Genomic DNA, 27,881 nt, shown 5'->3' with positions numbered 1-27,881 from the left:
ATACGAAACAATGTTTAAATATGAAATTGTAGGTTATTCAATTCCCAAGAACTTGCTTGGAAAAAATGTTACTACGGCAAAATTTGAGTGAATCGTAAATGAGTATATCGAACAACATTGATTTTTTCGATTTAAAATTAACACTTTCGATACCGAATAAATCGAAAATTATTAATTTTATCAAAAAAATATATGGAATATTTTTTGCTTAGAATGAACGTTTTTATCAACTTTTGCGGTCAAAATGTAATAAAAAATTTCTACCCCCGAGACGGGGTGGCATCCTCCCCCATGGTAAAAGCGCCTTTCGGCATCATATAGACCTTGCTCCTTGGACTATTCACAACTTATTCTCAAATTTTCAAGCAAATCGATCCATTCTGTAAAAAATGGCGAGGTGAAAAGCTTCGGTTCCTGGACTAGTGGACGCATTTCACAGGACAAACTCCATATTACTTATAACGATTTAAATTACTAGCTCTCCGTTAAATTAAATTAAATTAAATTACGGTAATGGCACTTTTCGATAGTAATATAAAATACAGGGTGTTTCATTTAAAATTACTGAGAAAATAATATACTTATGTTTTGACTCACCCTGTATTCAATATAAAGAAAATTAGCAATATCGATTATTTATGAAAATTTTGACAATAAATAAAAAAATATGGCATTAAAAAACCATTGCCATTGTGCTTATTTTCATTTATACAGGGAGTTAAACTTGTTAAGATTTTCATGTAAAATTGGTTATAACTTTGTAAATACCCTGTATAACATACTCAACCTTTATATTTTTGTAATGGATAAGTTAAGAAGATTTTGAATATAAAATAAAATAACATTCCATTAAATTCCATTTAAAAAAAAAACATAACTTTGATATGTCACTATGTTATCGAACACCCTGTACCATTCTAACTAATTTTGTAATTTGAAATTCAAAGTTGGCTACAATTTTTGTTATTAACTTTTATCGCTCTCCATTACTATACCGGATCGACAGAGCTTTACCCCACTAATCAATCACCCAGTATAAGAGCAGTTACATATTGCATTGTTAGCTAGTTCTAAGCTATTCTGAAAATTTCAGGTATCTAGGTAGCCTAGAACTATTTTTAAAATGGATTACAAAATTTGGGGAGACCGTGACAACAACCAAGCCAAGTATATAAAAATGTTTTAATATCGAGCTATCCTGTATGTGCGTATGTATATCTGTTTTACATATTTTAATTTATTAAGTAAATAAGTGTTTTAGATAAATACCTATGTATGTAAAATGTGTTATCCAATCTATTTAATGTTTTTAAATCTTCTTGGAGGAGATTACTAACTCAGTGAGCTTTATTAGTGGACTGTTTAGCATAGGGTGAATTTAAAATAGAATAAAAAAAATAACAGTAAAAAAACCAGACCTTAAAGTAAATTGTAATAAAAATATTTCCTACCTTGTCATTTCTCGTTGCACAAGCTGGAGCAGGCCTGCTATTTTTCGTACTGCTATTGCTGAGTAGTATAAAGTATAAATCACTCGCGAGGACTATGTTGAGTTTCTATACACTTTTCGGAATGATTGTAAGTGACTGTTAACCAAGAGAGTTGGTTGGCGAATTGTCTTTTTAAAATGAGGCGAGTAGGCAGGTAATTACATACAAAAAACTTTAAGGTTTTTACTTGAAAATAATGATAAAAATTAATACATACTCACTGAATTAGGTATTGGCCTACTCGTATATACGGGGTGTCCCATAATATTGAAAAGAAAATGAATTAAAATATTCTTTACAAAAACAAGAAAATTAAAAATTGTTATTCCTACTTATGTGGACGAACCACAACCGCCCACCACAATACGCAGTATTGTTACGGCTCAAAAGGCAAAGGACATAATTTTACTATAGAGCGTTTATATATACCACTATTAGTTTTCACTGTGGCCACTCTAACTATACCATCAGATCCAGGATGAACCTCAATTATACGGCCCAAAGGCCATTGTAGCGGGGGAATATTATTTTGGCGGATTACCACTAAGGTACCTAGTTGGACGTTTGGAGACGGAGAATTCCATTTAGCCCTTTGATGAAGAGTTTGGAGGTACTCCTTAGACCACCGTTCCCAAATCTGTTGGTGCAACTTATTTAATAATTGCCAACGATTCAACCGATTGTGCGGAACATCGAGCAACGTTTCTTCGGGCGGAGCACTCAAAGGCTCCATGGTCAAAAAATGTCCTGGAGTTAACGCACTAAGATCGTTTGGGTCTGAACTTAACGGGCATATTGGCCTCGAATTCATGATGGCCTCAATTTGAGAAAAAATAGTATATAACTCTTCAAAAGTTAGTACTTGTTCTCCAATTGTGCGAATTAAATGACCCTTTACCGTCTTAATATTAGATTCCCATAAACCTCCAAAGTGTGGAGAAGAAGGGGGAATGAGATGCCATTGAATAGATTCATGAGAAGCAGCTTGTGATGCCAATCTGTTAAGTTCTGCTCTGGCTCCAACAAAGTTAGTGCCATTGTCACTATAAACATGTTGACATCGGCCTCTACGACTGACAAATCGCTTAAACGCAGCTAAAAACGCGTCAGTGGATAAATCAGATACGAGCTCTAAATGAAGAGCTTTTGTTGAGAAACAAATAAAAAGCGACAAATACGCTTTAAGAGTTTGAGACTTTCGAAGTTTGGAAGCTCTTATAGGAAAAGGGCCCGCAAAATCAACTCCAACATTACTGAAAGGTTTTAGTTGAGATATTCGAGCTAGCGGTAGATTTCCCATTAACGGAACTGGGGACAAAGGATTCACCTTAAAACATTTAACACATTTAGACAGTACTCTACGAATGGCTCGTTTGGAAGATATAATCCAAAAACGCTGAGAAATTAGGTATTGAACAGTTTGAAGCCCGGCGTGTAGATATTGCAGATGAGTAGATTCAATAATCATATCAGTTAATTTACAACTGTTAGGAAGTAATGCCGGAAATTTGCGATCATACGAAATGGGCGCATTAGCTAGGCGACTACCTACACGTAGAATTCCCTTTGCATCGATAAAAGGTGAAAGCTTTCTTAAATTTTTTGGAAGCAGCTGTTTATCTTGGATAAAATTTATTAAAGTATTAAAAAAGATCTGCTGTGTTCGTTTAACAAAAACCAGTAAGGAGTTATGTTGCTCCAATAAACTTAAACAACCTATTTCCAGATTACCATATCGGTTTTTGGTTACATAATGGAAAAAACGAATAATGTAACACAAACATCGAACACACCTATTTAAAGACGAATGACGATCCAATAAAATATCTAAAAAATTATTGGGAATTTCAGCAATCAATGCGACAGTCCGCACTTCCAAATTTACATTAGTAGACTCCTTTGAATTAAGTTCAAAGAACGTTAGCGGATCAGATTGTAAGAAGGTTGGCCCCGCCCACCATTTGGAACAGTTAATTAACTCAGAGGGTAAGCAACCCCTTGAACCAATGTCAGCAGGATTTTCTTCAGAAGGAACATAGTGCCAACATGAAGAAGTTACTCGTTCCTGCACATAAGCTACTCTATTGCTCACAAAAGTTTTCCACTGATGAGGGGAAGATTGTAACCAACGTAATGTAACAGCAGAATCAGAATAACAGTATATTTCCTTGATTTCTACTTTATCTTTAATAACAGAAGAAACAAAGGAGACTAGTCGAGCCACTAAAACCGCAGCAGACAATTCTAATCTGGGAATAGTAAGTCCCTTATTAATGGGTGCGACCTTAGATTTAGCTATAACAAAAGAAACAAAAGGTTGGCCTGAAGGTGATAAGCATCGAAAGTACAAGACAGCGCAGTAACCTTTCTCGCTAGCGTCACCAAAACAGTGAACTTCTAAGCGTAAAATATCGTCAATTAATAAACGACGAGGTAAATTTAATTTACTCAAATATGCTACATCATCAATGTATTTTTTCCACAAACGGATAATTTCTTTTGATGGAGCATCATCCCAACCAATCTTTTGAGTCCATATTCTTTGAATAAGGTGTTTAATTAGAAATGTTATTGGAGATAAAAATCCAAGAGGATCAAATATTTTTGCTAAATTGGACAAAAGATGACGTTTTGTACAAGAAGAGTCTAAAACTTGAACTTTAAAAGCAAATGTATCCGAAGAAGCGTCCCATTCCAACCCTAATACTTTAAGTGTTTTGGACGAAATATCATCATTAAATGTAAGATGTTTTATTGCTAAATCTGATACAGCTAATCCTTTCAATAAATCGGGTACATTACTGGACCATTTTTTCAACTCAAAACCTCCTTTGGCAAGTAAGGCAATAAGTTCGTCTCTTAGTGCTAAGGCATTTTCGAAACTAGGACAGGAAGAAATGATATCATCAACGTAGGTTCCAGTTTTAAGTGCCTCGGCTGCTAGAGGAAACGAATCCCCGTCATCATTAGCCAACTGATGTAGACATCTAATAGCAAGATAAGGAGAACAAGAGAGACCATAAACAACTCTGTTGATACGAAGATCTCGAACAGGTTCAGAATTATTAGAACGCCAAAGTACTCTTTGATAATCTGTTTGAGTAGGATTAATTAAAATTTGCCTATACATTTTAGAAATATCGGCCGTAGTTACATAACCATGCAATCGAAAATTAATCAAAATTGTACAGATGTCAGTCTGAAGCTTAGGACCAGTGAATAATTTGTCATTGAGTGAGGGTTGATTTGGAAGATGCCCGGAACCATTAAAAACGACCCTTAATTTACTTGTTAGACTTTCAGGTCTTAAAACACAATGATGCGATAAATAGTAAACATAAGGTGAATCGAAGTTATTCAATGGGACAGGTTCCATGTGACCGAGCTCAACAAATTCCTTCATAAAGGTGCGGTATTGGTCATAAAGTTCAGGAGATTTTTGAAGCCTTCTTTCTAATGAATAAAACCTACTAAGAGCAAGTGATCTAATATTAGGAAAGACAGGATTTTCTTCCTTAAAAGGTAGATCTACTACAAAGCGTCCTGATTGTTCACGCTTATAAGTATTCATAAACATATTTTCCACTTTAGCGTCATCAGGAGCTAAGCAAAAAACTTCAGGGACTGCTTCTAATTCCCAGAATTTCTTTATTTGCTGATCCAAAGAAACCGTATCTTCAACTTGGCAAAATAAAGAAGTAAGAGTAGGTGCCTTTGAAATATTTACTTTTCCCATAAGCACATAGCCAAATATAGTATTAATTGCATCAGGTTGATCTTGATTGCCGTAAATACGTCCATCCAAAAGAATTGTAGAGAATACATCAGCTCCTAAAAGAATGTCGATGGATCCTCTACGAAAGAAGTTATCATCTGCTAACTTTAAATTAGCAATATGGGGCCAAGTATTAACTTCTAAATTACATAAAGGCTGATCCTCACATATTTTTGTCAAGACTAACGCATCGGTTGTCAAAATAGGAGAAGATTTACGTACTGGTTTAAAAGAAATGGTAACCCCACCTAAATTAGTGGTCGACTGCATAGAACCTAATCCTTGGATGTTAGCTGAAGTTTTCATGGGACGTAAACCTAAACGCCTAAGGGTCTTTTGACAGATGAAGGACGTCATGCTTCCCGAATCTAACAGACACCTAACAGGTTGGTAGTTACCGTGACAATCAAGCACCTCAATACATGCAGTGGAAAGCAAAGTACTTTTATCAGCGGAAGAAAAACACACAGAAACGGATGATCCAGTCGTTGAATTTAAAGTGGATGCCGCCGAATCTTGAACATTCTCTTCTTTCTTAGAAGAGGAGAAGCAAAGGAGTGTATGATGTTTTTTATGGCACGAGTGACAAGTCCATGTAGATTTGCATAGGCTAGAACGATGTGATCCAAGACAGTTAATACACATCTTGTTCTTTTTTATTAATTGAAATCGATCTACAGGAGATTTTGCCAAAAAAACGGAGCATTTATAAATGGCATGGGTATCATTAGTTTTACAGATAGAACATTTTGGTTCAGGTTCTGTTTGAGCAAGCAATGATGTAGATTTGGAAGAATTAGGTTTTTTAGAAAAGTTAGATTTTGGTTTAGTGTGAAAATCAATATTATCTAAAGCGAGACAACTTTGATTTAAAAAATCAATCAGTTTTTTATAGCTTGGGATGGTTGAATTATTATGAAAAAGCTCAAAACGTGTTACTAAAGAAACAGTTAATCGTTTTAAAATCATTTGAACAAGTATAAAATCCCAATGTACTGTGGGTAGTCCTAGCTTATTTAGAGATGCCACATTTTTCGAAAATGTATCTAACAACTTGCGTAGTTCTTTTGGATCTTCTGAAGTCAGTTGTGGTGAACTTTCAAGGTTATTCCATAAATTGGCAGCGATTACCCTAACATTATTAAACCTTTCACAAAGCAGATCATAGGCAATTGGATAATTGTTTGCTGTGATGTCAATATGATCCACAGCATCGCGCGCTGCACCCTTTAAACACGATAGTAACAAATTAAATTTGTCAATTGGTTGTAAGTAAGTAAGAGTATGAACGCGAGCATCAAACTGATCTATAAAACTTCTAAATTCAGTTATTTTTCCACTGAAAGATGGCAATTCCGGTTTCGGTAAATTAAAATAATTTATAGATAAAGGATTTTGAGACTGTGAAGTTGATGTAGTTTGCTGACTTGATGTTGAAGATTTTCTAAAGGCTTGCACGTATGTTAATTTAATTTTATAATATAATTTGTCAAAATTACTACGGCAACCATCTTCGACTTTAAATAGCGCGTCCTCATTATCTTGCTCAGAAACTAACATAATTATTTTATTATGAAGATCATAAAAATTGTCACGAATTTTTTCCAATCCTTCATACATAACTTCCAAAACCGGGTAAAAATTCTTATCGTCAGCAGCTACCTTTAAAGCAACAGCATGAATTTCAGTCATTTGTTGCACTTCAACTTGTCTTAAAGATTGATATTTTTTAATTTTATCTGCCATTTTGTAAATTTAAATGTAGAAATAATAAATTTAGAAAAATATGAAATTAGCGTTAGGAAATAAAATAGGTTCACCACACGAAAATTAATAAAATACAACCGAACTTTGTGCTAATAAAATAGAAAACTATGTCCTCTGCTATTTGAATATTTATAGACAAAAAATAATTATAAAACATAAACCCTTTAAATAAAAATTACTGTGTAAAATAAACACACAGTTTCATCTATAATAGAGTCAACCTGTATAATAATTATTATAACAAAATTTGTCTATTGGCCGACGTTGACAATTTAATAATAATTACTTTTACATTAATGTGTTCCTTTTTTACTTAAAAAACAACATTAACTGAGGTATAGGTACCACTAACGATCGGCACAAACAAAAAACCAATTTACTAATTGATACGTGATTTTAATTTTGTAAAGAATATTTTATCGCCTTATGTTAAAGAATAACAAAAAAATAAAGTCAAAGGAAATGCGGTTAAATAACCTGAATTTGATTCTGATCTTTGTAAATTAGCAAAGTATGACAATAAAATCAAACAATTCAGGTTTAAAAGAAACTTTCCCCGACTATATTACCCTCTTAGAAAAATGAAAAATGCAAGAAAAAAATATAGAAAATGGATCTATCAGGCTCGTAACGGATCAATAAATCTTCTTGGAGGAGATTACTAACTCAGTGAGCTTTATTAGTGGACTGTTTAGCATAGGGTGAATTTAAAATAGAATAAAAAAAATAACAGTAAAAAAACCAGACCTTAAAGTAAATTGTAATAAAAATATTTCCTACCTTGTCATTTCTCGTTGCACAAGCTGGAGCAGGCCTGCTATTTTTCGTACTGCTATTGCTGAGTAGTATAAAGTATAAATCACTCGCGAGGACTATGTTGAGTTTCTATACACTTTTCGGAATGATTGTAAGTGACTGTTAACCAAGAGAGTTGGTTGGCGAATTGTCTTTTTAAAATGAGGCGAGTAGGCAGGTAATTACATACAAAAAACTTTAAGGTTTTTACTTGAAAATAATGATAAAAATTAATACATACTCACTGAATTAGGTATTGGCCTACTCGTATATACGGGGTGTCCCATAATATTGAAAAGAAAATGAATTAAAATATTCTTTACAAAAACAAGAAAATTAAAAATTGTTATTCCTACTTATGTGGACGAACCAGTTTTAAAAATAATTCGTTTATATATTTACTAAAATCAGAAAATTAATGAATTTATGAATAACTAAATAAATAAGTGACTGGATTTGAGTTCGTCCAAACATAATAAAGTCCATCAATGTTGACTGAATGTACTAATGATGTGTAGATTCATTGAGATTTTAATGAATAACATAATTGTTTTAGGTTTATTTATTTATTTAAAGTAATTAATTGGCATATGACCATACATATTTAATTTTAATTAAAATTCAAAATGTATATGAACAAACATATTCTGTTATAAAACAGAAAATTTTATACATATAAAAGAAAAAAATATATTCAACCTACTCAGATGATCGCATATGTTGTAATTTTAGTAATAAGTTTTGTTTTCACTCAATTTTGAAAAAATGTGAAAAGGTTGAACTATCTGCGTCCGTCTGTCCGTCCGTCTGTCTGCCTGTCCATAAACACAACTCTTTCGTTATTATACCAGGTAGAATGACAAATGAGGTGTCAAATGAAACCTTACAATCCAGGGATGGTATTATAGTTGGGAAATTTTACCTCGGACTAAATTACTGAAATAGTACCAGCGATATATTATTCGACGCACCTTAGCAAGGCGAGAACAAATATACCTATACTATATATTAGTACGGACAGACGGATAAATTTGTCCCTCTGTCCGTCCGTCCGTAAATATAACTGCTGAGTTATTAATACAGATGTAATCAAAAATGAGGTGTTGAATAAAAGCTTATAACCCGAGAATGGTATTAAAGATGAAATATTTGACCTCTGACTTCTTGTTTAAGAGTTGCAACCGGGAGTACCGTTTTAAAATCATTGAAATAGTATAGGCGGTATATTATTATTCGACGTTCCTTAACAAAATGAGTACAAATGCATACTTTTGGTTTTTAAATCTTTTCCGGTTAAAAAGTTCTAACCGTAAGTGCCATATTATAGTCGCAGGAATAGTACATGTGATATATTAGTCGAAGACTATTGAAAAGTCGTGCTTGAATCTTTAGTTCTGCTTTTGAAGTCATTTTCGTTTAAACAATTAAGTACGACCGAAAGTTCAAAATTAGTGAAATCTAAGAGTTCCGGTTCTATATTCGATCACTTTGGGTGAACATCTAGGACGTACGAAATCCAGTTAGTTGTTTCATTTCAATTCCACGCCAGTGCCATTCAAGGTGCCAAAAAGAAGATGGTTTCTTACCACCGCTGACAAGCACCTGATGCTTCAATGGTTCCATCACGTCACAATAAAGTAACAGTGATTCAGATACTCACAATGAACGCTCTAAGATTTTGTGTTACTTCGCTGTTGAATAAGTTTCAATTTATGTAATGCTATATTTTCGTGTAGTGTTTTAGTAATAGCCGAAGAGAGAGTCCGCATGTACCAAAGGGGCAACGTGGCAATAGGTTCAGGACCATTAGAAAGAAAGAGAAATATAGAGTTGTGGCAGAGGGAATGGGCAGCCGAAGTCGAGAAGGCGGTCTGGACGAGATCCCTGATCCCGGATGTAGTGAGATGGTGCGAGTGTCGACATCGGCGCGTCAACTACTATTTCACATAGTCCTTGAGGGGGCATGGATCGTTCAAAAAATGTACCCACCGTATATGCGGGGCGTGTCGAGCTGCAGCTGGGTCTGGGGTCTCCTTTAGGCCAGCCATACGAGCTAATGAACAAAGCCATTAATAGCAAGGGAGACTTCGACCTGGTCATTGCTTTTGTCACCAAGACAATGAAACACAAGGAAGAGAAAGAGACGGGATGACCACGATATGACGGGATGACGTCTGGAGACGGGATGACCACGATATTTATTTCTTTAAACTGTGTTTGTATCGTGGCGAGAGCCAGCGGGGGAGGATCCTTTACATGGAGCGGCCAACCAACCCATGGAATGCACGCTAGAAATGCTAAAGGGAGCTATGAGTAAGGTCGACGGGTCAGATATGCTCTTTTTCTTATTGCAGTACCGTCCCCTATCGGAGGTTGGCTACCATCACAGCAATCTTAACTTAGAAAAGCTGCAGAAATAAAAATTACTGCGATTATTTCATCCATAGGAGATTCTGACCAATAGAAAGCTACAGAAATAAAAATTAAACTGATAATTTTTGATAATTTTCCGTTGTCAATATATTACGTCAGATGCCATTCGTTGTTATGAAAAAATACATTCAGTGACATTAATGAAAATTAATGATTTAAAAATTATAAAAGTGATGACTTTCAACCGTCAAATATTTATAACAACTGTGTGTTTAATTGTACTAATTTGTACTTACATAAATAAATTTTGGTTTTGAACAGTTTTATTCATGAAATAATCGCAACAAATTGCACTCGATCTCTAAAATTAATATAGAATTTTAGAGCTCTTGTGCAATTACTACTGATAATTTTTGATATCCTGTCGTCAAGCATTACGTCAGATGTCATCGCATTTGATGCTGTTACTACGCAAAAATGAACATTCAGTGACATTAATGACAATTATTAATGTTTTACAACTTGTCACAGAGAACACCAAGAAACAGGTTTAGCAAATATTGAGGTGAATATATCAATAAAATATTGGTTAAATGATTTAAAAAGATCGTTTTGTTCATGAAATCATCTCAGCGAATTACACTCGATCTCTAAAATTATTTTCGACTTGTTGCCCTCGTGACATTTTGATATAATTTCACTCCCCTTCGGGTCGAGAAATTAAAACTGTCAAAGTGTCACTCGGGAAACAAATCGATAATTTTAGAGCTCTCGTGCAATTACTACTGATAATTTTTGATAATATCCCGTCGTCAAGTATTACGTCAGATGCCCTTCGTTACTACGCAAAAATTAACATTCACTGACATTAATGTTTTACAGCTTGTCATAAAGAACACCAAGAAATAGGTTTAGCAAGTATTCACGTATTCAGATATAAATAAAATATTAGTTAAAATTATTTGAAAAAACAGTTTTATTCATGAAATAATTTCAGCGAATTACACTCGATATCTAAAATTATTATCGACTTGTTGCCCTCGAGACATTTTGACATAATTTCACTCTCCTTCGGATCGTGAAATTAAAACTGCCAAGGTGTCATCGGGGTACCAATCGATAATTTTAGAGCTCTCGTGCAATTACTACTGATAATTATTTACTGATACAATAATAAGAATATTTACTGATCAAATAACCATAATGGAGATTAATTGCTTCCCACGCAAGCTTTTCATCTCAGGAAGGTCTCCATTGGTTTTTTCAGTAGTAAAACAATGGAGCAAATAAAATAATATTTCTTGACTTATGTATCTAACAATTCTCGCTGTCAGTACACAAACAAACTCTTTCTAATCGCAAGTACACACAACCAAACTAATATGGAATCACCATGTATTTCAAAGCAATATTTATTTCTGGACCAGATAACAGCGAAATTACAGGGTAACATTCCATGGTGCTTAATGTATGCTGATGATGTCGTGTTAGTAGGAAATAGTGAAAGAGACTTAGAAGAAAAACTGGAACAGTGGAGGCAAGCTCTGGAGGAAAAAGGTTTAAAACTTAGTAGGACAAAAACAGAGTATTTGGAATGTTCATTTAAAAGATGGAGTTACTACAAATAAAATGGTATCTTTGGATGGTGAACTGATTGTAAAAAGCAATAGTTTTAAGTACCTGGGATCGGTATTACAGAGTAATGTAGAAATAGATGGAGATGCATGCAGTAGAATTAGGGCGGGATGGATGAAGTGGAAAGAAGCGAGTGGTGTGTTGTGTGACAGAAAAGTTCCAATGAAGCTGAAGGGAAAATTCTATAAAACAGCCATAAAACCGGCTATGATGTACGGAACTGAATGTTGGGCAGTGAAGAAGAAAGAGGAACAACGAATGCATGTGGCGGAAATTAGAATGCTTAGATTGATGAGTGGGGTGACAAAGAAGGATAAAATTAGAAATGAGTATATTAGGGGAAGTCTAGATTTGGTACCAATTGATGCCAAAATGAGAGAGCATAGGTTAAGATGGTTTGGTCATGTTCAACGTCGAGACGTTAATTAACCAATACGAGGAATAGCTGAAGTGCAGATTCCTCGAAGGAGTAGGAGAAGAAGACCAAAGAAGACCTGGGTGGAGACGATAAGGCAGGACATGTTGGTAAAGGGGATTGACATTGATATGACCCAAGATAAAATTGTATGGAGAAATGCAATTAGAAAAGCCGACCCACCAAAGGGATAAGGCAAAGAGAATGATGATGATTTATTTCTTTTGAAAAAACTTGTTATTGTTGCGAAGAATAAAGGTATTTATTGAAAATAAAGGGAAGGAATTCTACACTATGCAATTCACATCCCCCGTCTGCAGCTGGTAAAGTTCCAACGGAAAATGCACCTAGTTACTCTACGGAGTAATACGACTATAAAATAAAAATGTATACCATTTTTATTCAGTTGCAATGCGAAGGCAAAACAATCTTACTTTTCAATTAGAATACGGAGTGCAGTCCAGTCCCTTGAATCGCGATTTTCGGCTCTTATTGGAGCCTTCATCGGAAGGAACGTAGGCACTGTTCTCCATATTTTAACTGATTCGTATCGAGAGGTTTTCCCACCCATTGCAACTGAAGTGATGATAGTAGGTGGCTAGCGCCATCTGGCATTGAAAGACGAAGTAGTTTTTAATCCTAATAGTAAATTATTAATATTGAAAATATTAAAATATTACTAAAAGATTTTTAATTGCATAATATTAAGATTGCATAGTGTAGAATTCCTTCCCTCTCGTCTTCACTTCCATTTGACTTGCAAATTGTAGAAGTCTTGGAGGTAATAGTAATAATTTACTATTAGGATTGAAAACTACTTCGTCTTTCAATGCCAGATGGCGCTAGCCACCTACTATCATCACTTCAGTTGCAATGGGTGGGAAAACCTCTCGATACGAATCAGTTGAAATATGGAGAACAGTGCCTACGTTCCTTCCGATGAAGGCTCCAATAAGAGCCGAAAATTGCGATTCAAGGGACTGGACTGCACTCCGTATTCTAATTGAAAAGTAAGATTGTTTTGCCTTCGCATTGCAACTGAATAAAAATGGTATACATTTTTATTTTATAGTCGTATTACTCCGTAGATTAACTAGGTGCATTTTCCGTTGGAACTTTACTTGCTGCAGACGGGGGATGTGAATTGCATAGTGTAGAATTCCTTCCCTCTCGTCTTCACTGCAGCATCCATTTGACTTGCAAATTGTAGAAGTCTTGGAGGTGTCACCAGGAAAGTGTACCAATAAGTTTTCAATTTAAAAACCTTTTAGTAATATTTTAATATTTTCAATATTAATAATTTACTATTAGGATTGAAAACTACTTCGTCTTTCAATGCCAGAGAGCGCTAGCCACCTACTATCATCACTTCAGTTGCAATGGGTGGGAAAACCTCTCGATACGAGTCAGTTAAAATATGGAGAACAGTGCCTACGTTCCTTCCGATGAAGGCTCCAATAAGAGCCGAAAATCACGATTCAAGGGACTGGACTGCACTCCGTATTCTAATTGAAAAGTAAGATTGTTTTGCCTTCGCATTGAAACTGAATAAAAATGGTATACATTTTTATTTTCCGTATAAAACTTTGATAAAAAAACCCAGAATCATAATTCCTAAATATACAGAATCAAATCATTTAAATAATATTTTAGTAAAATCTATACTGAGCGACTTTGTGGATTACACAGTAATTTATACAGACGGTTCTAAAAATCAAACAGGAGTAGGATGTGCTATGTATGTGCAAAATGCCCATCAACATAATAATTACAAATTATCTAGTATTAATAGTATTTTTACAGCTGAGATTATAGCCATCGAAAAAACTCTAGAATGGATCAAAGAGAATAATATTGAAAAAGCTGTGATAATAACAAACTCCAGATCTGCAATATATGCAATTGAAAATACTGATTTTAGTTCATACAAATCAAAAATTTTATGTAATATAAAAAATAATTTGTCTAAAGTGGAAGTAGTATTTATATGGGCAAAAGGGCATGCCGGTATACTGGGTAATGAGAAAGTGGATGAGTTGGCCAAAGATGCAATAAAAAAAGGTGAGCTACTAACTCACATCTTACCGACAGATGCAATAAATGACGTCAAAGTTAGAATAAATAAAATATGGAAAAAAGAATGGAAAAATATTACAAGCATGTCAAAAAATTTATATTTTTCTTTACATCAAGAACTTCCTCCGCCACCTGAATACATATTTAAATATAACCTGCCAAAGCAAGATATTTCTAATATCGTCAGATTAAAAAGTCGACACGGGAAATATGAGGCACATCTGCACAAATTAGGAATAATTAATTCATCAGTCTGTTTTTGTGATAATGTTTTCTTGGAATGCAAAATTAACAAGAGATATATAAATCAATTATATTACAATTTACGAAAACACAAGTTCATTCTCCAATTAGTATAGAATATCTACTAAGTTGTCACAAAATGGAAATATTTAAATTACTCATAAACTACTTGAAAGAAACAAATATAATCATTTAAGTGAAATACATATAAATATAACAAAACTAATAAATTGAGGTAAAAATAAAATAAAAATCTGTGGCTAACGGACTCGCATCCAAGCCATTTTTTCACACACACACACACACACACACACACACACACACACACACACACACACACACACACACACACACACACATACCTTTTGCGTCCAGAAACGAAAATATGCCTCATATGAGGTTGTAGAATTTACAACGGGGGAAGATTATTGGTCTAGGGGAGTAGTGGAAAGTTACCAAAAAGTAATAACGGCTCGCCACGATCGTCTAATTGTTCAACCAGCTGGAAGACCCCCAATCATTTCTCACCTGCAGCTCCAAAGGGAGCTTTTGGAAGCTACAGGTGTAACTGTTTCAGTTGAAACGATAAGAAGAAGACTTCGTGCCAAGAAGTATACAGCAGAAGTCAGTTACGGGTTCCCGAGTTATCCAGGCAGCACAAGATTGACCGCTTAAATTGGTGTCTTCACCACCAAAACTGGAACATTAGGAATTGACAAAATGTGATATTCTCAGCAAAGTCAGGATTTGTGTAAAATAAGATGACCCACGAAATTGTGTACTTAGAGGTCGAGGAAGACAAGCAAGAACGAAAACGGTCAGCTCTAATCACAAATCTAATAGGGGAAGTGGGATTTGTGTATTACTATGAAAAACTTGTGAAATAACATACACACCGATGTTGGAGGTCCATTTTATATTCGGCCGTCCAAATTTCAATAGTGAATCACATATGAGAACAGGACATTGCACACACACCGACCGCTTATGAGGGTGCCAGTAAAATATCGGTCTGCAGCCAGTGACTGTCACTGTATCGCCGGCACGGCCAGAAAATAGTAACGTATTTGACTCAATACAGCATTTTATACAGCCATCGATTTTTATCGGCAAATTCCAAAATTCGGTGAAATTGTAGGTACTACTAGTGGAGTCAATGAAGGTTTTCACCTCCGATTTCGTTGAACCTCCATCGATTTTCATGAAAATTGGTAAGTATGTAGAGGATACCTCAAGAAACAAAGGTAACATGGTGCCAACTTGCGCTTTTACCCTGGGGGGGGGGGGATGCCACCCCTTCTCGGGGGTGGAAATTATTTTATTAAAAATAATACCGCTAATCGATAGAGGGACAAATTATAAGTAAAATTTGTTATATAAAGTTATTCCAATAAATCAGTAGTTTTTGAGTTATTAAAGATCATAAGTTTTGATTTTTCCTGAAAAAAATCCATGTTTTAAAGCAGTTTTTCATAAATAACTCAAAAATCATAAGTTTCTTCAAAAAAGTTGTTATTACCAAAATCGAAGATATATAAAAATAAATAAGCTTCTTATTCAAAAAATCCATTATTATATACAAAGTGAGTTATATGCAATTGAATGTATATTTTTTTTCCGCGAGTACTCAAATATTAGTATTCAAGCTTAAATAACAGGAAAACGATGCACTTTGTTAAATATAGATATTAAACAATTTAATAAAGTACTTAAAGTTAACTATCAAAAAGCTATATAAGAAGTCGATATCATCAAAATTAAGCAAGTTATGATGGAAATAAGAGGACCCTTTCAGATTTTTTAGGGAAGAATGAAAATGAAACATACGTTATTTCCACAAAAATTAAAATTTATAATAACCCATTTAAAACTTTATTTATTTTAACATGAGCAATAACTTCAACAATTTTGACCGGTTTAAAATGCATATTTTTGAAAAAAAAAAACGATTAAAAAAAATTAGAATTTTTCAAATTTTCGTGAATTTAATTTTCTTTTGATAATAACTCCAAAAATACTCGATATGCCTAAAAAATGGTGGACAACAAAATTTTAGTTTTAACTTTATTTAAGCTTTTTCTTTTCTTAATATTTTTTTACGACAAAAAATAACCGAGATAGAAACATTTAAAACATAAATTTTACTGCGAGAACCATGTAACCGGGGCCCTTTCACCTTGTGTTTAAAAAAAAATAAAGGATTTAGAAAATTATGTTTAATACACTGTTACAGACCCTTTACTTAGCTTTGTAACGGTTTCTGGATGGTTTTTGTATGTATACAGGTTATGGGAAGTCCAATTAGTCGTTTGTTGAAGGAGATATGAAAAAAGTTTATTTAGGTGAGGTTGGGGCATACATAATATCAGAATTTAAATACACTTTCAAATATACAGGGCCACCCATATTGACAGGGTGAAACAAAATTATCTTTTGTTTGATGTAACACCCTGTATATTTTTACATTTTTGGATTCTCCTCTACGTTTTATTTCTTAAAATATCAGGTGTTATGATGTTATACGAAGTAGTTTAAAAGATAATTACGTTTTTTTTTCGAATTTCATAGCAATATTCACCCCCTGTATAATTGTAGTGATTTGACATCAGAAAATCAATTTATGTTCAAGTGATTTTTAATATAGTCTATTATTGTTAAAAATTATTAATCTAGCAAAACGTTTAATTTTAGCTAATACAGGGTTGGTCGAAACTGAATGAGTGTTTTCTCAAAGTTTGAGAGTATGAGTTTTCTCAAACGGAGCAGCCTGTAATGCCTGTAATGAGCATTGTAATGAAATACTATTGTATGGCACTTTATTATTTCCCACCCTGCCAGCGAGAAGTGAATTATTTTAATTATTTTAAATATTTTAAACGATTAAAAAACAATCAAATTAAATTGAAATGAATAACCAGTGTATATCTTCCACATTTACTTCATATTTAAGGTAGCCTGTACCATAACATTGCACAGATTATTATCACAGGTTTTACTGTACCAATAATATTTTATTAAATTATGAAACATTATTTAAATAAAAAATTTATAAACTTGATAAAGAAAGTTTGCTTAGAATTTACTCCTCTATCTAATTATGGGGTTATTTTTAATAAAATAGTGTTCACCCATGAGAAGGGGTAACATCCACCCTCAGGATAAAAGCGCAAGTTGGTACCACATCATTTTTGTTTCTTGAGGTATCCTCTAACTACTTACCAATTTTCATGAAAATTGATGGAGGTTCAACGAAATCAGGGGTGAAAACCTTCAGTGACTGCCTTTTTGGAAATATAGAAGACTAATTTTTTTCGTGATTGTATATTTGCTAATTTTCTGATTTTTGGTTGCTATGAGGTTTGAAAAATTAATAAAAATTATAAATCAGGCATATAAATGTAAAAAAAATATTTATTTTACTTAATTAAACGAGATTGTTTGAGCCAGAATGCTGAAATATGCATTTTTATCATTAAAAAAACGTGGATTTCACCCCTAAAATGCAGAAAGCGCAACTTGGTGCCGTATCACTTTTGTTTTTTGAGCTATCCTCTAACAATTTTCATGAAAATCGATGAAGGTTCAAAGAAATCGTGGGTGAAAACATTCAGTGACTACACTTTCAGAAATATAGAAGAATAAGGTTTTCGTGATTTTCGACTTGTTAATTTTTGGATTGTTGGTTGCTATAAGGTTTGAAAATTAAAAAAAAATGTAATTGATGCACATAAATATAAAAAAATTATTTATTTTTCTTACTTAAACGAGATTACTTGCACCACAATGCGGAAATCTGTTTTTTTACAATTTAAAAAGTAGGGGTATATTGCACCCCTAAAATGCAAAAGAGCAAGTTGACGCTATATAAATTTTATTGCTTGAGGTATCCTCTAACCAGATACCGATTTCCATGAAAATCGATGAAGGTTCAACGAAATAGGAAGTGAAAACTTTCAGTGACTGCACTTTCAGAAATCTAAAAAATAATTTTTAAAAAAGGGGTGTATGTCACCCCTAAAATGCAAAAAGTGCAAGTTTGCACTATGTTACCTCTGTTCCTTGAGGTATCCTTTAACCACTCACCAATTTTTATGAAAATCGATGGAGTTTCAACGAAATCTGAGGTAATAACTCATATCCACCTTCATTGACTCCACTATACGTTTTAATTTTAGTTTTGGTAGTGATTGTGTAAAATTACAATAATTATTGAAATGAGTCCTTTTACTAATTTTCTTGACAATGATGTCCTTGTTTCGTTAGTGGAGGCAAGACATGTTTTGTGGGATACAAGTTTAGATACATGTCATGTAAGGACAGTTAGAAAATCTTGAAACATAATTCTTATTATTGTAAACAAAGAATGTCTTAAAATAATTATTTTTCATTATGAACATATTTTCTGTATATCTATTTTCGATATTGTCAAAAATAGAGATATTCTTGAGCAAGGAGCACATTTTTACACAATTTCTATACAACTAATAAAATATGATAGCTGATGTGATATTCTAAAAATATCTTCCTCCTTAGACATCTACAAATATTTCAAAGTCAAAAGTAGCCAAATCAATCCAGTCGTTCTCGAGTTATAAAATAAATAATATAAAAAAATAAGAGTCAGAAAAAAAAGGAGGGTATCAAATAAAATTGGAGGGTGCCAAAAAAAATTTAGGGAATCACAAAAAATGGACGGTGACAGAAAAAATTGTAAGGAGATACGATAAAATAGGAGCATCGCACAAAAAAATGAGTGGAGTGACTGTAGAAGGCAAATGATTGTACAGTCGAACCTGCTTACTAGAGTACCGATTATAGGAATATCCCGGTTTAAGGAATAGAAATTTGAGGTCACGAAACGTTTCCGTTTACTCCTTAATAAATTTATCCGCTCATAGGAATACGTTTTAATGAATTAATACCGCTTAATCGAATATTATTCAAGTGTACGAAAAACTTTTTATTCGTATTTTCCAAAAAAATTTAAATTACGTCTGCTTTATTAGGTTTTTCAGATAATAAATACTTTATTACGCACCAGTTGGACCCTTTTGCGAAATACAGCAGGCCATAAAATACCTACTTTTTACTTGTCTAAAAAATTTCTATTGCGAGCCACCTCGTTGCAGTTATAAAATGTATTGGTTAATGGTTTATTGACTTCGACAATACAATGGCAGACAAGAATAGAAATGTTCTCTTAGTTATTGCTAACCGCCCTGTCCATAAACCTGACATGAGTTTGAATATTTTAACAGTCCGTTTTTTGCCTGCCAATTCATCAAAACACAGAATTCGACAAAATAAAGGACGAATATTTTTAAGAGATGTTTCTTTTGACGATAATTTATCGGTTTTCGAAGATACTGAAGATTTAGACCAAAACAATGAAACCACCCAACTCAATAGTAAAGCGTAAGATGAGGCAAAATATGAAGATTTTTAGATTTTGTGGATATTCCATCCAAGTCGGCAAGACCTAACCGTTTGTAATATGTATTATAAGAAGTTTTCTGGAGAGCCAATTCAATGTAATTTTTTCTAATTTGTATAACCTAAAGATTTTTCAAACAAAAAAAATGAGAAGTAATTTTGGCGTATGCATTTTAAATAAGATAATATATACATGTCTACATATTGCACACATTCCATGCTTATTAATGGATTTATGCACAGAAAATGTAATTTGTTCTTTTAATAAAATAAGTTACATTGCTGTATCATTGACACAAAAGGACCTAAAACCATATAAATAAAATGTAAATGTAGGAACATACATAGCAAGTACTATTATTATGTAGGTCTATTCAGTAGGTACACTTATTTCTACCAGCCATCAATGATCGGTTATTAGAATATCCCGGTTATAGGAATATGTTTGCTTGGAACGAAGGCTATTCCAATAAGCAGGTTCGACTGCAATATTCACCCGTCACAGGGCGACGGGTAAAATCACTAGTAATTAAATAAAAATATATTTACTTGTAATCATATATAATTATTGACTTGACTGGAAATACTACTTCATCTTTTCTTTCTTTTATTTTGTTTCTTATCCATTCATCAAACTTTACTCTACCAGCATAATCGCAGGTACATCCAATGCTCCAAACTACAGAAAATATAATCCAAGGTACCATGAGATCCTCTGTAAATTAAAAAAAAAATAAGAAAAAAAAATAATTTTGTTCGTATAAATTACAATGTCATGAACGAGATGCTGAGAGACGAGCGGCTTTTTTTTATAAAATTTTAGAGAGGATTAGGGTAGACAGACAATTTTTAAAAACTATTTTGTTTAGCGATGAATGTACCGGGTGTCCCAATAAGAATGTACAAATTATAGTACAACTTTGAGAAAAAAATATTTATAACCAAAGTTACCTCGGGAAAAGCCTGGACATTATTTTTATAATTGTAGGTCCACCGCTAGAGGGCGTAATTAAATAACAAAAATTAAAAAATCAAAATTTTACAAAATTTACCCAATGAAAGGGCAGTGGAAATCGAATCATCGTATTCTTTATAAAATTCTGCCCATATTTTATTTTACAAGTTTAAGTCTACCTTTCCAAATAAAAGCTGGGGGTGAGTGGGAACCTTCTTATGAAAAAATGGTTGAAAGTCCGGTTCCGCTAAATCGAATTTTGCATACTTGGTCTTGTTGAAAACAGCTCTTTTTCGTCAATGTAAATGCCTTATTTTTGAAATAGCGTAATATGTAATATGCAAGCTAGAAGGCGTTATTTAATTAGTTTCAAAAATCTAGTTTTCTTTGGAAAATTTTAAATACAAGTATGCATTTTTTAATCCTGTATTACAAAATTAGACCAAATTAGTAACATAATACCGAAAACCGCATGTCGATACCTTTTTTTTTATCTCGAGATATCTTAAGAAATGTGTAAATTTTAAACATAACTGTTACTTTCACCGGTAAACGAGATTAAGGAAAAGTAGTGTGCTATAGAAAAAACAAATAAACATTTTCCAGATGTAAACATATATAACTAATTAAAACAACAATAAGATAAACAACACTATAAAATATAACAAAGAAAGAAAAGCAACTACTTACTTAGTCTTAGTGACTGCCTAAATGTTCAAATTGTTGCCCATCATTTTGGATGCAAGCATTTACTCTTTTAAGAGTGGATTGAATAGCAACAGATTTAACTGTTTTAGACTTTTATTTGTGGGGACGGATTAAAGACCCTGTTTTTGCCGCTAGGCCCACTACTCGAGAAAACATGATCTAGAATCTAGAGAATACGAAACGCCATTCAAAGCATTGCGAAACCAGAAATTGAGACTGCTGTTGAATCTACTCTTCAAAGAGTAAATGCTTGCATCCAAAATGATAAGCAACAATTTGAACATTTCGGTTCAGAACTAAGTAAGTAGTTGCTGTTATTTCTTTGTTATATTTTATAGTGCTGTTTGTCTTATGGTTGTTTTAATTAATTATATATGTTTATATCTGGAAAATGTTTTTTTGTTTTTTCCATAGCACACTACTTTTCGTTAACTTCGTTGACCGGTGACATTACCAATTGTTTAAAATTTACACGTTTCTTAAGATATCTCGAGGTAGAAAAAAGATATCGATATGCGGTTTCCGGTATTATGTTGCTGACTTGGTCTAATTTTGTAATACAGGATTAAAAATGCATACTTGTATTTGATATTCTCCAAAGAAAACTAGATTTCCGAAAATAATTGAATAACGCCTACTAGTTGGCATATTACTTATTAGGCTATTTCGAAAATAAGACTCTTACATTGACGAAAAAGAGCTGTTTTCAACAAGACCAAGTATGCAAAACTCGATTCAGCAGAACCGGACTTACAGCCATTTTTTCATAAGAAGTTTTCCACTCATCCCCACCTCTTATTTGCATAGGTAGACTTAAACTTGTGAAATCAAATATACGTAGAATTTCATGAAGAATAAGATGATTGGATTTCCAATGCCCATTCATTGGGTAAATTTTGTAAAATTTTAATTTTTCAATTTTTGACATTCAATTAGGCCCTCTAGCGGTGGACCTACAATTATAAAAATAATTTCCAGGGTTTTCCCGAGGCAACTTTTAATATAAAATTTTTTCCCAAATCTGTACTATACACGATTCCTGAGATATGGCCGAGAGCCATTCTTATTGGGACACCCGTTACATTTACATCAAATAAAGAACCGAATGTTCAAAATCATAGTAATGGTCGGTAAAAAAGCCTGAGGATATTATTGAAAACAATACCCAATATCTATAACAAAATTTACAGATTAAGGTAAAAATAAAATAAAAATCTGTGGCCAGCACACCTTCATCCAAGCCATTTTTTCACATACACACAAACACACACACACACAATACCCAATATCGTCAAAAAATAAATGTCTGTTTATAGACCACTCATCAGCGGTAAAAAACTGTAAAATCGTGGAATTTTGAGAATCAACACCGATTTTAATGAAAATTTGGGTTTAAGCTCTGTTGACATTCTTCTTCAAAATCTACCCTATGCCGAACTGCGCTTTTGCCCTGGGAGTGAAAACAACCCCATCTAGTAGATGAGATTTTTTTAATCAATATAACCATGGAAACCAATAGAGCGACCAATTCTGAGTAAATTTTGTTCTATAATTTTTTTTTGAAAATTGACACTTGCCAGGATATTTGCGATTGAACTATGCATTTTTCATTGAAAAAGCTCACATTTTATAACCGTTTTTCATGAATAACTTGAAAAAATTTAATTTCGTAGAAAAAATCATTAAGAACTAACTTATAGCTAATAAAAAAAAAGAGAGATTTGCGTCAGAAAGACCTAGATAAACTCTATAAGGACTAAGTTATTGCTCCTTAAAGGATGGTTATTTTCGAAGAACCCCGAAATGGAGAACCTTCAATCTCAAATAACTCGAATGTGGTCCAGTTTTTTGGGAAAACTTTTAAAGACGTCTTGGTAGACATTTTTTAAAGTTCATTAAAAAATCTTTCAAATAAGCCCTGACAAAAGTTTTTTGCATGGGAACTGACTGACTTATGACGAAAATAAAGTCGCTCTCTGCTTTTTTCTTTTTGGAATGTAAAAAGGTAAACCCTCGTCGTTACAATCCTAATAGAAATGAAATTAACTTTATTTAGGTATAGTTGATACGATCCATGTGATTCGACCGGTTTGGAATGCTTAGTTTAGAAAGTATAGTTGACTAAATCGAAAAATGACCTTATTATATTTAAAAAAAAGTGAATTTTTCTTAAATAAACCTAAAATATTCATGATACAAAAACAAAAAAAATCAAAATTTTCAGTAAAAGAAATTCTATAATTAATATTTAAAACATTTTTTCATTATTATGAATACTTTTAGTCATCACCATTCATCATTCTCTTTGCCTTATCCCTATGCGGGGTCGGCTTCACTAATTGCATTTCTCCACACAATTCTATCTTGGGTCATATCAATGTTAATCCCATTTACCAACATGTCCTGCCTTATCGCCTCCCCCCAGGTCTTCTTTGGACTTCCTCTCCTACTCCTTCCAGGAATCTGCACTTCAGCTATTCTTCGTATTGGGTGATTAATGTCTCGACGTTGAACATGACCAAACCATCTTAACCTATGCTCTCTCATTTTGGCATCAATTGGTGCCACACCTAGACTTCCGCTAATATACTCATTTCTAATTTTATCCTTCTTTGTCACTCCACTCATCCATCTAAGCATTCCCATTTCCCTTCAGCTTCATTGGAATTTTTCTGTCACACAACACACCACTCGCTTCTTTCCACTTCATCCATCCAGCCCTAATTCTACTGCATGCATCTCCATCTATTTCTCCATTACTCTGTAATACCGATCCTAGGTACATAAAACTATTGCTTTTCACAATCATTTCACCATCCAAAGATACCATTTTATTTGTAGTAGCTCCATCTTTAAATGAACATTCCAAATACTCGGTTTTTGTCCTGCTAAGTTTTAAACCTTTTTCCTCCAGAGCTTGTCTCCACTGTTCCAGTTTTTGTTCTAAGTATCTTTCACTATTTCCTACTAACACGACATCATCAGCATACATTAAGCGCCATGGAATGTTACCCTGTAGTTTCGCTGTTATCTGGTCCAAAACTAATGAAAATAAATACGGATTAAGCACAGAGCCTTGGTGCAATCCTACTTTCACATGAATATTATGAATACTTTTAGTACTCTGGGCTAATTAGCAAAATTCATGGAAAAGTTATTTACCAGCAATTTTATTGCTGGAATCGAATTATAAGATCCTATATATTAATAATATAGGTATGCAGAGTCCGCAGATAGTGTGCTACTTTTTTTATAAACAAAATGGCGCCGACAAACCGTATTTTTTTCAATTATTGCTCTATAACTCCGAAGATTTTAACTTTACAACAAAAATACTCAAATAAAAATTCATCGCAATTAAATTCTGCATAGAGATGTGTTTATCCCTATTTGCTCCAACGAAAATTTTCCTCGGAAAATGCGGGTTTTCCCAACTAAATCTCTAATTTTAAAATGAAGTTTTCGGTAAGTAATTATTAATCAATAATTAAATAACTTAGTGACGTCAAAGCTTTCTTGGTATAGATTGTAATTCCAAAAGCCAGTGAAAATTAAACGAATATTTTAGCAACAATTCAATTGTTAATTAAAAATGTACGATCGCAATAATAACCAAAATAATCATGATACATTGATCAAACTTATAAAAGTTATAAAGATAAGATGCTTATTTAATATTTTATCGACAAAATATAAATTTTTCGTTTTTTTGCCTAATCTTTAAGTTTTGAAAAAAAAATAGTTATAATACGCTAGTCTAATTAGTAAAGTACAAAGTAAGGTTATTTATCAGCAATTTTTTTGCTGAAATCGAATATTATGATCCTATATATTAATAATATTGGTATGCAAAGTCCGCAGATAGTGTGCTACTTTTTATATTAACAAAATGGCGCCCCCAAATCGTGTTTTTTTAAATTATTGGTCTATAACTCAGAAGATTTTAGCTTTACACCAAAAACACTCAAATAAAAATTCACCCCAATTTAAATCTACATAAAGGCGTGTTTTTCCCGATTTGCTCCGACGAAAATTTTTCTCGGAAAAGATGGGTTTTCCCAACAAAATCTCGAAATTTCAAATAAATTTTTTGGGCAAGTAATTATTTATCATTAATTAATTAACTTGGTGAAAAAAAGATTTCTTGGTAGAAATTGTAATTGCAGAAGTCGGTGAAAATTAAACGAATATTTTAGCAACAATTCAATTGTTAATTAACAATTTACAGTCGCAATAACAACCAAAATATTCATGAGACATTGATCAAACTTGAGAAAGATTATAAAGATTTGATGCCTATTTAATATTTTGTCGAAAAAAATATAAATTTTTCATTTTTTTGGCATAATCTTTAAATGGTTAAAAAAAATAGTTATAAACAAATTAACATTTCGCAGAAATTGTTTATTACATTATAATTTTAAAGAATACTACTTAAAATGCGTAATTCAAAGGTCTCGAAAATGAATGCTTTAAAAATTTTTCCAACCATTTGCAAAAAAGTTATGAAACAGAAAATAAACATACGATTACTCATCTGTTTATAATTTGTTTTAATTGTTTCAAAGCTTAAAAGTGAGTTTATGGTACAAACTAATTACTCTCAAAAAATATCAAACATTACTTCAATGGTTATATTTTAATCAAAGATTAAACATGTGTTTTTTTGTAATTTTTAGAGCGAAAGTAGGCTTGATACAGAGCCGGAGATGTTCACTCGAAGCGACTGACACGCTTTAAACTCGCGCGAGTTGTGTATGTGGACGGGTATAATACATAATAATAGCTACGGTACTGTATTAGTCTACTTTCGCGCGTGTAAATTACAAAAAAAAATATTTATATTATTTAATTAAAATATAACCATTAAACTAATAATTGATATTTTTTGTAAGTAATTAGCTTGTACTTTAAACTCACTTTTAAGCTTTGAAATAATTAAGACAAATTATAAACAACTTAGTAATCGTACGTTAATTTTGCTGTTTCATAACTTTTTTGGAAATTATTGGAAAAAAGTTTTAAAGCATTCATTTTCAAGATCTTTGAAATAGGTATTTGTTATTTTTTAAAATTAGAATATAATAAAAACTTTCTGAGAAACGTTAATTTGTTTATAACTATTTTTTTAAACATTTAAAGATTATTCAAAAAAATTAAAAATTAACATTTTGTTGACAAAACATTAAAGAGGCATCTCATCTTTATAAGATTTCAAAGTTTGATCAGTTTATCGTAATTATTTTGGTTATTATTGCGACCGTAAATTATTAATTAACAATTGAATTGTTGCTAAAATAGTAGTTTAACTTTCACCGAATTCTGGAACTATAATTTAAACCAAGAAAGTTTTATGTCACCGAGTTATTTAATTATTGGTAGATAATTACTTATCAAAAACTTTATTGTAAATTTAAAGATTTTGTTGGGAAAACCCACATTTTCCGAGGAAAACTTTCATCCGAGCAGATCAGGAAAAACATGTCTTTATGCAAAATTTAATTTCGGTGAATTTTTATTAGGGTATTTTTGATGTAAAGTTAAAATGTTCGGGTTTATGGAGCAAGAATTAAAAAAAACACGATTTGGGGGCGCCATTTTGTTAATAAAAAAAGTAGCACACTATCTGCGGACTTTGCATACCTATATTATTAATATGTAATATAATCATAAGCTTCGATTCCACCAATAAAAATGCTGGTAAATAACTTTTCCCAAAAATGGCCTATTCTCCAATAATCAGTCCAGACTATAGATTTATTTAAGAAAAATGCACTTTTTTTTAATTTTAAAAATGTCATTTTCGATTTAATCAACTATTTTTTCTAAACCGGTCAAATCACATGGATCGTATCAATAATACCTAAATAAAGTTAATATCAAGTAAGAAGCTATTCATTTCTATTAGGATTGTAACGACGAGCAGTGGCGGCTTGTGCTATGAGGCAGGTGAGGCAGTGCCTCACCAGTATATCAATCGACTATTTACGTTATTTCGTTGTTTTATAATCAGTTTTTTAAATATAATTTAGCTTTTTGAAATTTCCTAAATACCTTTATTTTTATGAAAAAAATTCGGTACGGCCCTGACTCTATCTTATCTTATATATCCGTCTTCCACGTGCCATTCCAACTTTATCAAATCATTACAGTTGAAGCATGCCTCACACCATCTGCAACAGTATGCGACAACGCCAACAGTAAAACCTGCAAAAT

The 27,881-nt window shown here is 32.7% G+C and overlaps 1 protein-coding gene across 1 annotated transcript in view; it reads right to left on the bottom strand.

Moving 5' to 3' along the window:
- The window catches only part of LOC114339583 (dynein axonemal heavy chain 1-like), a 452,416-nt gene that overhangs the window by 311,323 nt on the left and 113,212 nt on the right, over positions 1 to 27,881 (bottom strand). Inside the window, exon 4 of the mRNA XM_050660135.1 lies at positions 20,552 to 20,717. Coding sequence (XP_050516092.1) covers positions 20,552 to 20,717 — 166 coding nt within the window. The remainder of the gene's footprint in view (positions 1 to 20,551; positions 20,718 to 27,881) is intronic.

Source organism: Diabrotica virgifera, chromosome 9 (genome assembly GCF_917563875.1).
Source record: "Diabrotica virgifera virgifera chromosome 9, PGI_DIABVI_V3a".
NCBI classification, from domain to species: domain Eukaryota; kingdom Metazoa; phylum Arthropoda; class Insecta; order Coleoptera; family Chrysomelidae; genus Diabrotica; species Diabrotica virgifera.
Note: the sequence above shows the minus strand (reverse complement) of the source record. Positions and strands in the feature narration are given on the sequence as shown.